Below are 13,638 nucleotides of genomic sequence, written 5' to 3' on the forward strand. Positions count from 1 at the left end.
CTCAGGGCCTGAGGCTTCAGGACCTACCCCCACATGACCCCCGAGGTGAGTGGAGAGGCCAAGGGAAGGCCGCAATGAGATACATGTGGCCCTATGCTGGGAGGGAACCAGCTGTTTGCACTGTTTCTCTGGGAGACACAGCAATTACATGGCTGTACCTGGCTTCATGTGGATTTATTTAAGACGCCCTATAACCACGTTAACCTTTAATTGTGTGGGCCCTGCACATGGGGGCCTTGAGGAAGCACTGCGAGACCTATCTTTTATTTGCCTGGCTCCTTTACCTGACCCAGCAGACCTCAACACCTCCCAGATCTGGGTTCCAGAGGAACCTGAGCATCTAAGGAGCTTTCTCAGCCTTTTTATTCATGGAAGATAGCTCCTTTGTCACGGTCCCAGCTGTGGTGGAGAATCCAAAGAGGAGCCTAAGAGAGGCTACCAGAGGGAGAGCTGGAACATTCTCTGCCTATTCAAGGCCAGGCTGCCCAGAGGTCTTTGCTATGTGGCATAGAGCTGACTTCCGTCCCAAAGCTCCTCACCCCAAAGTCCTGTTTCCCTACCCCACCCAATGCATTGCACCTGTGTGCCCAGCTCTGTGGGGCTCTGCAGGTTGGGGCTGGGAGTAGAGGGACACAAGTGGGCCTGGGTTGTCATGAGGAACTTAGGGATGGCAGATTGGTTTAAAAACAGGAAAACAGCTCCAGGCAAAATGGGCAGCATTTATGCCCCAGGGGACAGGACAAGGTATGAGAGAGCCCCACTATCTGACTGTTGTGGGAAGCCCCAAATCAGTTCAAGAGGAAGTCACCACTAGGACACCCGCGTGATAATAAACGCAAGCTAAGTGTGCCAGCTCGTTGCCAGCTGAAAGATTCTTTTTTCTCCCCCTCGCTTTGTAGTAAGTTGTAAGAATCTCAAAAGGAAAATCAAATGAGAGCCTTGAAATAGTTTGTGCTCTTCGTTGCAAACATTTATAGAACTCTTCCCATCCCTGAAAAAAGTGATAGGAAAAGCAAAGGCAACAAAAGGGATAAAAAGAGTTTTGGAGATAGTAAGGGAGAGAGCTGTCCAGATTAAGCTGGGGCTTAGAGAGGCCCGGGGCTTGGAGAGGGGGATAAAAATGAATGGAATCTAAACCCCCTCTCTATAAATATGCAGATGGGTAGCCTGCAAGCCTTTTTCCAGAAGTTAGCAAAGAGTTCTCCAGGGGTATTTGCCTCTTGAATTCTGGCCGGTAGCCCTGCTCTGCACCCCCTCCCCTGTCTGGACTAATGGTTCCCCTTTTGCATTTCTCATTAGAACCTCTGGTTTGCCAATCCTGGGGGCAGCAACAGCATGCCAAGCCGCACCCACAGCTCAGTCCAAAGGACCCGCTCGTTGCCTGTGCACACTTCTCCACAGAATATGCTGATGTTCCAGCAGCCAGGTAGGTCCATGCACTTGATCTCTCCCTCTCTCCTCCCCCTGACACAGGGGAGGCCAGGACGCCAAAATAGATGCCCCTGTGAACCCAGCCGGAAAGTGCTTAGCCTCGACTGTCACCACGCATTCTTTTGAGCTTATAGAAGCCTTTCCTTTTTTAAACTGTGCCTTGCCAGCATGAATAGCGGCTGGCTGGCTGGGAGCCAGCACATGGAGCCCCAGAGTCGGTTGCAATCTGACGGGGATATTTTTGATACTAGTCATATTTCTAGATTGATTAAACCAGAGTTATCACTGGAGGGCTATTTGGGGGAGTTGGGAGGGGTTCCATGTGTAGTGTGTGTGTACTTTGTGTATACATGGGGGGATGTGCAGGAAGTGAGACAGAGAAAGAGAAAACTTGACAGCATTAGCACAAAGAGACTTCCCCTGGTTTGGGAGCGCCTTGCAAACATGACTTATTGGACCAGCCATCTTCCCTTTACTTGGTTAAAGAGCAATTTGGTGCACTTCAAGTCAGCTGCACGTCTCACCATGAGCCTCCTAAAACAGAGTAGCCAGAATTATGCACAGACAACAATTGCTTGCACACTTTATCTATGCAGACAGTGACCTCTTAAGACTCCATGAGTCCTATAAAGCCATGGAAGCAATTACTGTATCTAGCTAGGTGACCTTCTAGGCAGGAAAATCAGGAACGGATGTTGTACCTATAGGAAAACACCCACCCTAGGCAGTAGACACACTCTGTACAGTAAGTCTTATAGAACTTTAAGGAGAGGAAATGTCACTGTGGCCTGGGTGGGCAAGAAAGCTTCTTGGAACTGGAGCTGAGCTTCAGGCGACAGGGAGTGAAGTGGAAAGAGGAGGGTGGAGTTGCAGGCAGAAGGAGTGAAGAGAGCAAGACTGCAATTGTACTATCTCAGTGAGTTCCAGAAGCCGTGGCTAAGTCAAAGGGTCAGACTGAAGTAGCAGAGAGTAGACCAAGGGAACTGGAAAGATTACGGCTGATGATGAGGGCTCTGAATCCAAGGCCAAGGAGCTCAGGCCCCAGCCATTCTCAGAGAGGAATGTATGGAAGATTTTGAGCAGGCGTGTGCCTCGAGGAGGTGGGGAGACACTGAGGAGGAAGGGAAGTGAGCAGCCACCACAAGGTAAGGTGTGTCAGGAAAGGACGACAGTCCAGATGCTTGCTTGAGGTTGCTTCTTGACTTCTAGAACCTCTCCTCTTTGCATACTTTTGTTTTAAAGCTCCTTTTCTCTGTTTTGATACTTATAACTTTCTGGGAAGAAATATTTGATAAAATTTAGGGACTCCGAAGGTCTTCTCCCTAGGTCATTTAGTCCCAGTCTCTGTTTTGGTGCAGAATCATGTGTAATCCATTCCCAATAAGAGAATCTAGACAATATTGGGAGACATGCTGGGTACAAGGAGATCTTTCATCCTGACCTCAGTCCTGGGACTGCAGCCCAGCTACCTCATAGCCTCACAGGAGCCCTAGCATAGCTGACCACTCTCCTTCTCCTTCAATCCCTATATACTTGTAGCCTCCTTGCTCCATTCTAAAGCTCTTATCCCTTCCTTTGGCTCTCTTCCAAGTCCTCAGTCCTCTCTTTTTCCCCACATTCTCCCTGTCATAATTGGGAAGACCAGGCCCACCAGGAAGAGTTGGGCCATCCCTAGGAAGACTGTTTGAGTCTGTAGATACAGATCTCCCACCTGCATTTTTGTTTCCCCTCTGCTGTTGTAGAGCAGTTGTGAGCTGCTTGCTCATGCTCAGGGCAACTATGACCCTAAGATCATTTGCATGCTCTTCCCATGAAGCCTGTTATTCCCATAGTTAAAAAATCAAATAATACAGGAGGGCTTTTAAGAAAAAGTGACTGCCCCTTTCCCCTCCCCCTCCCAGCCCACAGTCTCATCTCCCAGAGGCAGCTACTTACAAGGATTTTCAGTTTTCCTGGTAGTTAACCCAGAAGTCTCTAAAAATGTTCTTTGTATGCTAGACTTAGCATTCCAGAAACTGCTTGAGGACTTTTTTGGAAAGGGGGGATTAAATTAGCCTCTAGCATAAGCATTACAAACCCACCTCCAGCAAGGGTCTGATGAACCCCGGCATTTCTAATAATAGCCAAGGCATGGGGACAGGGCTACTCCAGATTTCCTGACTGCAAATACACTGGTGAGTACTCGGCAGGAGCCACTCCTAAGTCCTGACTAGCACACTCAGCCCACGCTGGGCGGCTCTTCCTGGGAATGGTCATGAAGGGTGAGGCAGGGCACAGCCATGACTCAGGATCCCTGGCTAAAGGGAACAGAGGCTGCACAAAGTCACTGTCATGGGCAGAGGGATGCTCCTCTTCAGTCTCCAAGGTCATCCCTGCCCCTTACAGATCAGACACTGGTTTTCAAGACCAGAAGTCATAACCAGAACTCTTGCTTCTTCCTGAGGAGACAGCCTCCTTCATAGGGCAGGCCCATCTAACTGCCATAGCCAGACCCAGATGAAGTTGTCCTAGATAGACGGGGTCTCTTGGGCCCTTCCACCCAGAGCAGCACATCCTTGTTAACTAGGCAGGGATCTAGGGGCAGGCGGGACTAAACTATAAGTATCATATCAAGGAGTCAAAATCTGAAAAGCAGCCAGTGGCTTTCATCTTTACACAAGTAGGAGTAGTAGTGAACACAAAATGGAATAGAGATGTATAATCAACCCCAAATTAAATACTTAGAAAACTGTGTTTACAGTATAGCATAGTGGCTTCCTCCTGGCCATTAGAGGTCTTCAGAGCATCCATTTTAAACCATATGGGTAAATCTTGGAAACTATAATACATTCTAAGGAAGTTTCAATTCTGTAAACTTAAATACTTCCATTAAAATGGTGGAAGACTTTAAATGTCTCCAAAGTCTGGGGGCTAGAACAAGCCCCCAACTTCTGCATCAACCGATCAGTCACCTGGCTTGAATCTGCAAGATAATGTCGTCTTTCCTGGATCTACAGGATTTGTGGACCCCTAGGAGGCCATGTCAGGGTGGCTTTTTAATTTACTCCCACACAGACAGATTTTAGATGTTTCCCAGGACAAACCAGGAAAGCCGTTAAGTGACTGCTGCCTCTCAATGGCCTCCGGTGTGAGTACGAAGCACTAAGCTGGTCCTCTCAGAGCAAGGGGGAGGGGATCTGATAAACTCACCAGAGGGGTTGTTTGAGCTCAAAACAAGTGTCGTGCCTGGTGAGTGACATCATGTTTCCCCAAAAGGCAGGGTGTTTTCCAAACTGGAAAATTCGTTTGAAAATTGCTTGGAGAGTGATTACCTTACCTTGGAAGCAGATCTTTCCTGCTGACCCAGGCTCAGCCAACCCTTGAGATCCAGTCAGAGAGGATCTCAAAACAGCCCTGATGTGACACTAGGCCATCAAAGCTCCTAACCATCTGGAGGGCCTGACAAGAAAGGGCAGAGGGACCAGAAGCCAACTTTAAAAGAAAAGTATGGGGAAGGGTAGGTTAGGCAGCCTCACAGAGCCACATTCTGGGGATTTCTTCCTTCCCTTGCACAACACCATGTGCAAACTACCATTGGTGCTCGACTGTCCAGATGGGAGATGAATAAGGGGCCTTACAGGGCAGCATTTCATGATATGATATATCTGTTCACCATAGCAAACCTCCCCTATGCACCAGCTCATGACTGTATTTCTTCCACAATCAGAATGATGCACACCTGGAAGCACAGTGCACAAAGCTGTTACCATTCATTTCCTCCTCAGTGGAAGTTTCAGGTTCCTTCCAGAGAACTACCTTTTGAAAGAGTGTGGAAAGGAAGACTACCATCCACCCACTAGGTCCATTAGGGGAATGGAAGGGACTGCCATGCAGAGGAAGTGACCAGAACAGGGACCCACTTAAAGTATCTGATGCACATTTGCTCTCTGACTTCTGGTAAGCCAAGGCAAACAGTCCTGCTCAGGATTGGCAGATAACAGGGAGGTTGGTAAATGAATCAGCTGTATCACAGCTAAGAACCCAGCTGGGCCTGTGTTCTGCGTCTGAAAGTTAAACTCAGAGAGTCCAATCTGGGGCAAGATAGTACAATATTGTCTTATACCATATTCTCCTCATCATTTTGCATGAACGTGTGGGTCCCAGAGGATTTCTACAGCACAAACTTCTGCAGGTTTAGGAATTAGGCCACCAGAGAAAAGCTTCATTCCCCATAGCAGACTCAGGGGTGTGCGACTGACTTACTCCTGTTCCTCTGTCACCCGCCATGACCGCCATGACTGTCTCTGCAATGATCAGTGTCCCTGCCCACACTGATTTCTTTTCCTTCTGTTACTGCCCTCCCCTTTCTGCTTGGTTCCCATACTCCCTGTTTCCCTTTCTTCCTTATTCCCTTTATCCAGTCCAGATCCCACTTCTCCATCCTCTGTCCCATCCTCATCAACCTCCCCGATTCTCTCCTCCCAGCAATCCCACTTCTCACTTAACTTGAAGCCTTCCTAGTTATTCAACAGGTGGTCTTAACTATCATTGGCAAATTGGGATTCTAGAGATTTTTCCTAGAATACTCCATTTATTATTATAAAGTACTAAAGACACTGGCCTGTTTACCTCAGCCTCAGGGACTGGGAGAGAGCTGCAGAATTGCACCATAGGTGCCACATAGCAGACACTCAGCTGGGATGGCTGGTTTCTGCCAAGGAAAAGCCACATCCCCACCCCCTCCCCCCAGGTGGACCCAACAGCAGCACTTCATTAGGAATGGGTGGCTGCTCCCTTCCAGAATCTAATGTTTTTTTAATGTTTATTTGTTTTTGAGACAGAGAGAGACAGAGCATGAACAGGGGAGGGTCAAAGAGAGGGAGACACAGAATCTGAAATAGGCTCCAGGCTCCGAGCTGTCGTCAGCACAGAGCCCAACTCGGGGCTCAAACTCACGTACAGTGAGATCATGACCTGAGCCGGAGTCGGATGCTTAACCGACTGAGCCACCCAGACACCCCCCTTCCAGAATCTTCTTGACCCTGGGCCTGAGCACTAGGCTCTGTACTTATGGGACTTTTGGAAAGGCACAATTAGAAAGTCCCACATCAGCCTAAACCCTGGGCATCCTAGAACAGGGGATCCTCACTAAATACTGGAATGGTCTGATAGGGGAAAAATTCCTAGTTCTCAGAGATACCGTCTGAGCTAAGGAAACAGGCCTGTTGCACACAACAGCAGAGAAGGCTTAGTCTTTCCTTTTTACCTTACTGAAGACATAAAACTACGTCTGCCTTGTCCATTACAGCTGGGAGCTCAGGCTAAATGCAGTGAGCCCTTGGGTTAACAGCAGCCACAGCAAGAGCTGGCCTGCTGGTTCTTGTGTACCTGGGTGGCAGGAGCTGCCCAAATGCTTCTCTCGGGCTTTAAGAGTTCTGCCCACCCAAGCCACACTTGGCTGAGGGCTTCTAGCCTGAGATGGAAGCTGTTATCCACCCAGCTGGTTTCCCTCTGTCTTGTATGTGTGGGGAGATGCCACAGATCTGTTTTTATCAAATACACAATTAAAAAGTCACACTATTAGGAAACTCTGGAGTGTGAACATATGGGCTTCTCCTGAGACTCAGAATTTTTCAGAGCCACTCTGAGAGTGGTGGGGGGGGTCATGACACCCTAGCGCACCAGAGGGAAGAGCTGAAAGATAAAAAGAACCATGCCAACTTTCAACCTAAAAGAGCAGCCACTAAGGTTTGGAGATTCTAGAGTGGAGAGCCCTGCATTTCTCAGCCCCCTTTTTGAAACACTCAGTCCTAGGCTTAGAATATGGCATTTTGCTGCGTGTTGGCAAGAAATCCTGCAGCTGAAACACTTCTCTCCAAATGTCGAGCATCTTTATTTATCCAAATCTCTCCACAGTGTTTGTTTAAAGGGGAGTGCTAGAGAGTAAACTAAATTTTACAATGAGCATATGGATGGTTATAATTGCTGAGGGTTTTTTTTTTCATATTTGCTAACTGGCTATATATAAAACTGTGTTTCTATTTTATAGATTTCACACCCTGAAGGCTGCTAATTTTGCATGCATATGATTTTCACATGAATGGATGAAAATACTAAAATACTCTTCCCTCTGGATTGTCTAATTGCCCCGACCCTACTCTGAGAGCAACAGTGGGTGGGGTGGGAAAGACCCTTCAATTCTCCCTGGCTCCCAGCTTCCTGGGAAGCTTGATCGTCCTCTGTCTGCTCATAAATTGGCACAGTTGCCTTTCAAAACCATTGATGCTGGCTGGAACTTGAGTCAGAAAGAACCCTATCTGCTCCCTAGTGCTTTTCATATTGATCCATTTTGCCAGTTTACTCTGAGAATTTTAAACAATGGAAATGACATCTGCCTGTGAATTAGCCAGTAATGGGGAACACAATTGCAGAGAAAACTTAAATGTATAGCTAATCAAGGAAAACAAATACTTTGGTTTAGCCATTGGTTTCAACTTCCTATCCCACTAAACCACCAACCTAACCTCACTTGTAATCCTGCCCTCCAGCCCCAAGTGCCCCCTGGTGGAGATTCGAAGGAGCAAGGAACTGGCCTGAAGCTTGGGCCACCAGGATCCTTTCCCTACTTACAGATGGAAGAGCTAAGGCACAATGATGCGAAGTTTCCTGTGGTCACATATGAAGACAGTGGCAGTGTTAAAATTCCCAGACCCCCAGAACATATCCCATTGTTGATTTTTCTGCCCCCACCCCCACTCCCGCCATAGGATTTCACAATTCTTAGTTGTCAGACTTTCCTTTTATTTCTTGTTCCATCTTTTTCATCACTCAATAGACATGTATGAAGTATGCCAGAAGACCATGGCTGGGTATATTATGGGAAATAAAAAAGTCTGCAAGCCAGTGAAAGATGCTCAGGAGCTTCCCAGGATGAGGGATGGGGGAGGTACTGACAGTGAGGGCCCCAACAGAACAGGAGGAGGAGGAGGAGGGGGAGGAGGAGGAGGGGGAGGGGGAGGAGGAGGAGAAGGGGTGGGGAGGATGAGGGACTGGAGCCTGGGGAGATAGGGAGGGTCCAGATGATAAAGGAGGCTTTGTGATTAGAATGCACACAGCATTGTCCTGGGCAGTGATAGCCCCCACAGCAGACATCTCAGCCCTTCTAAGTGGCTAGAGGCTGAGAGCACTGACAGGCACCTGTAGTTGCTGCAGCATGCAGGACAGTACCAGCTCTGGAATCAGACCTTTGTGGGCTCTTGTGTTAGCGAGCTAACCTCCCAAGTCACTTGGCCTCTCTGAGTCTCGCTTGAGAACTGGGCACCTGGCACGGTCATGGATTCAGAAGAGGCACTCGCCATGCTGTGGTTTCCATTTCCTTGTAACAAAGCAAAAATGCGCCAAGTTCCAGGTGCCAGGTCTAGGCGCAGGTAGCAGCAGAGCCAAGTCCTGCTCCAGTGAAGTGAAAATCCAACTGGGGGCAAGCAGCAAGCAAATACATAATATATCAGATGTTGGTGATAGCTGTGGACAAAAATAAATAAAGCTGAGGAAAGGGATAGGGCCAGAAAAGTTCTGTTCATATATAATGTCCTTTCTAAAGAGACAGTAGGAGAGCCAGAGATGTGAAGGCAGGGAGAGCACAGCCATGAAAATATCTAGGGACCACCATTGTGGGCAGAGAGAACAGCAGTGCCAAGTCCCTGGGGCAGAAGAAGGCCTGGGATGGAGTGAAGGAAGGAGAGAGCCATGCACAGGCAGAGGTTAATATAGGCCAGATCATGTGAGCCCTGAGGGCCATGGCAGGGGCTTGGCTGTTACTCTGATGGGAAGCTGCTGGAGGGTTCTGAGCAGAGGCTGGACAGACTGACTGTGACCAGCTATTTTTAGTTACCAGTTTTCTTCCAGCCACCCATGCTCACAATGGACTCTCTGCATCTAGCAGACTCAGAGTTTGGTTGAAACCAGGGTGTAACTTACCGCTCTACTGACCCTGATAATCCCCAGAGTCCTCCCGGGGGGGGGGGGAGCCCCACAGCACTGTACATACCTTCTCCTTGTTCTCAGAGTCTCTGTCACCAACATAACCCTTTGTCCCTTGCAGAATTCCAGCTTCCTGTGACTGAACCTGACATCAACAATAGGCTGGAGTCCTTGTGCCTCAGTATGACCGAGCACGCCCTGGGAGGTGAGTGGGTCCTTCCTGCATTTTATGGCCTGACTGGGAGGACTACCAATCATTTGCTGTCCACACTCTGGCAGTAGCTCAGGACTAATGGGAAAGATACAGGGGAAGTAGGCAGGGGACAGGGAGAGAGGAGGGCCTCAGAGTACTGTTAGAGCCTCATCAAGCCATACTACACCTAGTACCCACAGCGCCCTGCTCCTCCTTTTCTGGGAGGTGGGTCAGGGACCTGGAGACCAAAGCTATCCATCTTTGCTCGGAGCCACCCACCCAGTGCACACTGAGGTTCCACCACAGCAGCTGTCCTAGCCAAACACTGTGAGCTGGAGGAGTCAGAAACACAAGACATGGCTTTTAGTGGCAACATCCCCCCCGCCACAGAATTGGATGCTTTCCTTCTCGGCACTAGATCTCCCAGTCTGGTCCAAGCATATCCCAGCTTGCTCTAAAAATAGAATTTTTGAAACAAAATTCCCTGCTTGTTTTCTGTCTCCCTGTTCCAAACGGCTTCCATGATGCCTGGAGCCCCAAGCAGTCTGAGATGTCCTTCACAGTGTGACAGTGATGATCTAGTTCAGTGTGCCTATGGGCTACAGCCCCATAAGGAGCTCCAGAAGCAGCTGCGTTGTCCCACCATTTGTTTGGGCTGAAGCCCTACGTCATCACAAAAACCCCAGGAGGCCTTCAGTGCCCTCCTGGTACTAACCAATTGCCTTACTCCAGCCTGGTTTCCCAGCCAGCCCTAGGGATGTTTGGCAGGCAGAGGAGAGATGTCCACCCCTTCCTGCCAACCTCCGGGAGACTCTGAGTCAGAGAGGCCTCCTGTGACCCTTCCCAATAGCCCTCTCCAGTCAGGATGTGCTCACCCACCCTGGAGATGGGCGGTCAGCACACCTAGAGCCAAAATCTGTGCTATCTGGCAGTGGTGGGGAGAAAGGCTGCTGTCAGCTGCTGTTCCCCAAGCTTCGTTCTCCTAACCAGGGGTTTTTGGATTTTTAGTCCCTGTAAACACAATCTTATCATGACACCAAATATGAGGCCAATAAATGCTCTACATGGAACAGATTGGAAAGCAAGGACTGCACCCACCTGATCTCAGCTGTGCAAGGTTCTCTATAGCCCAGAGAAAGCCTCCACTCAGTACCAGAAGGGAGCTAGCTGAAGGCCTCCCAGCACTGCTGACTGAACAGACAGTGGGAAGGCACAGCTCCCGATGTGACCTCCCTGGGGTTCCAGGAACCCCATTTGCAAACACTTGGCCACTCCTATCTTAGAAGCTTCACAGCATCATTGGTCCATCCTTGACACCTCTATAGGGGAGGTGCCATGAGCTCCTCTTCTCCAGCTCACCAAGGAGATTGGGTCAGCTCACTGATAGCCCCTAATGAGTAATGGGAAACAAACCCAGGGTCCATCAGCAGATGGAAGTGGATGAGTGAAATGTTGTATAGCCAGACAGTGGAATATCATACAGCCTTAAAAAGGAATGAGCTACTGATACATGCTACAATTTGGATGAACCTTGAAAACATTATGCTATATGAAAGAAGTCAGACACAAAAGGCCACACAGTATCTAATTCCATTTAGGAATTTATGAAGTGTCCAGAACAGGCAAATCTATAGAGACAGACAGTATAGACTAGTGGTTGTCAGGGGCCAGAGGGAACTGGGAACGGAGAGTGACTGCTTGATGGGTACCTGATGAAAACGTTCTGGAATTAGATAGTGGTGATGGCTGCACAGCTCTGTGAATATACGAAAAACCTCTGAATTGTACGCTTTAAAAGGGTGAAATTTGTGATACGCAAATTACAGCTCAATTTTTCAAAAAGGGAAGCCTCCCAGACCGTGAGAATTCAGGCCAAGCTCAGCCCACTGCAGGCAGCCCGAGCTCCCCGCCACCCAACAGGAGCTGGCGGGTGAAGAACTCCTGCTGCCTTTGAGAGTCAGCAAGGAGAACTGACCTTCTCCCCCAGGGCTTGATATATCTCAGATAATTGGCATGTTGGAAGCCCTTATCAAACTGCTAAGTGCTAACGTTATCATCATTAGTAGCAAGAGTGCCAAATGCGCTTTATTAAAGGGAGGTTTTCATTGGAAAGGCTTCGTTTTTTAGCCTATTCTTCTATAGTTACAGAAAACCTCTTTGAACTGATTTTTTTTGCTAATGTTTTCATCTTGTTAATCTCCTAAGCCTTTTTATTGCTATGTTTTCCCTCAATAATCCTCTCTGGTGGGAAGTCTCGTAAGCAGTTTCCCGAGCAAAGAATGCAAATTAAGTTCAGGGTGGCCCAACTGGGCACAGTGGCATTGAGCCCTCCCACTATTACGGCACCTCTCTGCTAGCCCACCTCTTCCAGGTGCTGGGGAAGATGACTTTTCTGGGGACAGAATGCCAATGAATTAGTCATTTTACAGGAGGACAAATAATGAGAGAGAGTAAAGCAAAGCAAAAGACGTTCCTCTGCTTGTGTCTCAGGACAGGAAGGGAGGGTGTCCAAGTTCCTGGGATACCACATACTAGGATGGTCCATGGACCCCAGGCCTTGCGGGCCCAACCTTTTGTGCTGACATCTCTGCTCTCAGTGTCCTGCACTAACTGCAGCCCCCCTGTGCCAGTCTAAGCCATTTTTCTCTTTGGCCTTCCCTGTCTGTCTCTGCTTTGCCCTTCCCCTGGCCCCTCCAAAGCACTCAGGAGGTAGTTGCCTCAGCCATCTTGGTTTGTGAATATTTAAGGCTTTCATCCGGCTCTGTTGGGCCTGCTCCTGATTGGTGGCCTCAGATATAAAGGAAGACTCAGGCCTGGCTGCTATCTTCCTCCTGCAGAGGGGTTTTATGGGCAGGAACAGCCACAGCTTTACAAAAGCAAGGCTCCTTCAAGCAGGATGAAGTCTGCAGTAAATCCTACCACAAAGAGGAATGCCCAGTCCACTCTCTGATGCTCCAGGATTCCTGTTTTCACATGATCCCCTTGCCATTCCTTCTCACCTTCTCTCCTTCCTCCTCCTTGGGACTTATTAACAGCCCCACTTCTAGCAGATATGGAGACTTTGTGCAAATTAGAAAAAGGCTCCACTTTCTCAAGACGCTGTTCTGCCACTTACTTGATATTTGTCATAATAACTATAAAACCTATAATGAATACATGTGAGTGGTACTGCTCAGAGTTATGCAGTGCACAACTTGCACAACTGTAAATGGTGAGTCTGGACTTACCTGTTGGCCATTTCCTGGCAGATGAATGCCATCACCCTTGTAGGATGAGGCGTGGGATTGGAATTCAGTAAAAATGCAGGTTGGGGTTAGGTTAATTAAGATTTTCATGTTTCTAGCTCCCTACTTACACAGCTATGAAGGGTTGGCATTAATGAGTAGACCGGTGAGCCCTGGCAAGAGTGTGCCACTCCACTTCTATAGACAAGAGAGTGACCTCTACACAGCCACACATTATGTACACACTTACACAGACTCACTGTTTCTCATGACCCATTACCACTGCAGAACCACCATAAGAGGCTCAGGTTAGGGGCCCTGGTGGCTCCGCTGGTTGGCGTCCGACTTCGGCACAGGTCATGATCTCACGGTTTGTGAGTTCGAGCCCCGTGTCAGGCTCTGTGCTGACAGCTCAGACCCTGGAGCCTACTTTAGATTCTGTGTCTCCCCTCTCTCTGCCTCTACCCACCCCCCCCCCCTCAAAAATAAATAATGAAACATTTTTTTAAAAATTAAAAAAAAAAAAAAGAGGCTCAGGTTAACACTTGCAGAAGTCAGCAAAAGGTTACTGATTATAAGTTAACATGTGGGGGCCTCTAGGATTGATGACCTGATACCATAAACACTCTCAAAGGTCATTTGCTTTTCTTCTTTAAAATCTCTCCAAAAACTATATGGAACTTTAGGGACACACACAAATACAAATAAAATTGGGAAGATCTGAGTAAGACCGGTAGATTGTATCAACATCAGTACCTTGGTGGTAATATAATAGTCTTGCAAAATGTTACCATTGGGAGAAACCCAGCAAACCCGGAAACCCGGTACCGT

General features: G+C 48.4%; 2 protein-coding genes across 7 annotated transcripts in view; one reads left to right on the forward strand and one right to left on the reverse strand.

Moving 5' to 3' along the window:
- Window positions 1–13,638, forward strand: part of SAMD4A (sterile alpha motif domain containing 4A) — a 214,006-nt gene that overhangs the window by 194,442 nt on the left and 5,926 nt on the right. For all 5 annotated transcript variants that reach the window (XM_027065747.2, XM_027065750.2, XM_027065748.2 and 2 more), the window contains 2 exons: window positions 1,300–1,426; window positions 9,512–9,595. In XM_027065747.2, the coding sequence (XP_026921548.1) occupies window positions 1,300–1,426; window positions 9,512–9,595 (211 nt within the window). The remainder of the gene's footprint in view (window positions 1–1,299; window positions 1,427–9,511; window positions 9,596–13,638) is intronic.
- GCH1 (GTP cyclohydrolase 1) overlaps window positions 1–13,638 on the reverse strand; it is a 140,633-nt gene that overhangs the window by 30,434 nt on the left and 96,561 nt on the right. The window lies entirely within an intron of this gene.

The sequence above is a fragment of the Acinonyx jubatus genome, chromosome B3 (assembly GCF_027475565.1).
Source record: "Acinonyx jubatus isolate Ajub_Pintada_27869175 chromosome B3, VMU_Ajub_asm_v1.0, whole genome shotgun sequence".
Lineage (NCBI taxonomy): Eukaryota > Metazoa > Chordata > Mammalia > Carnivora > Felidae > Acinonyx > Acinonyx jubatus.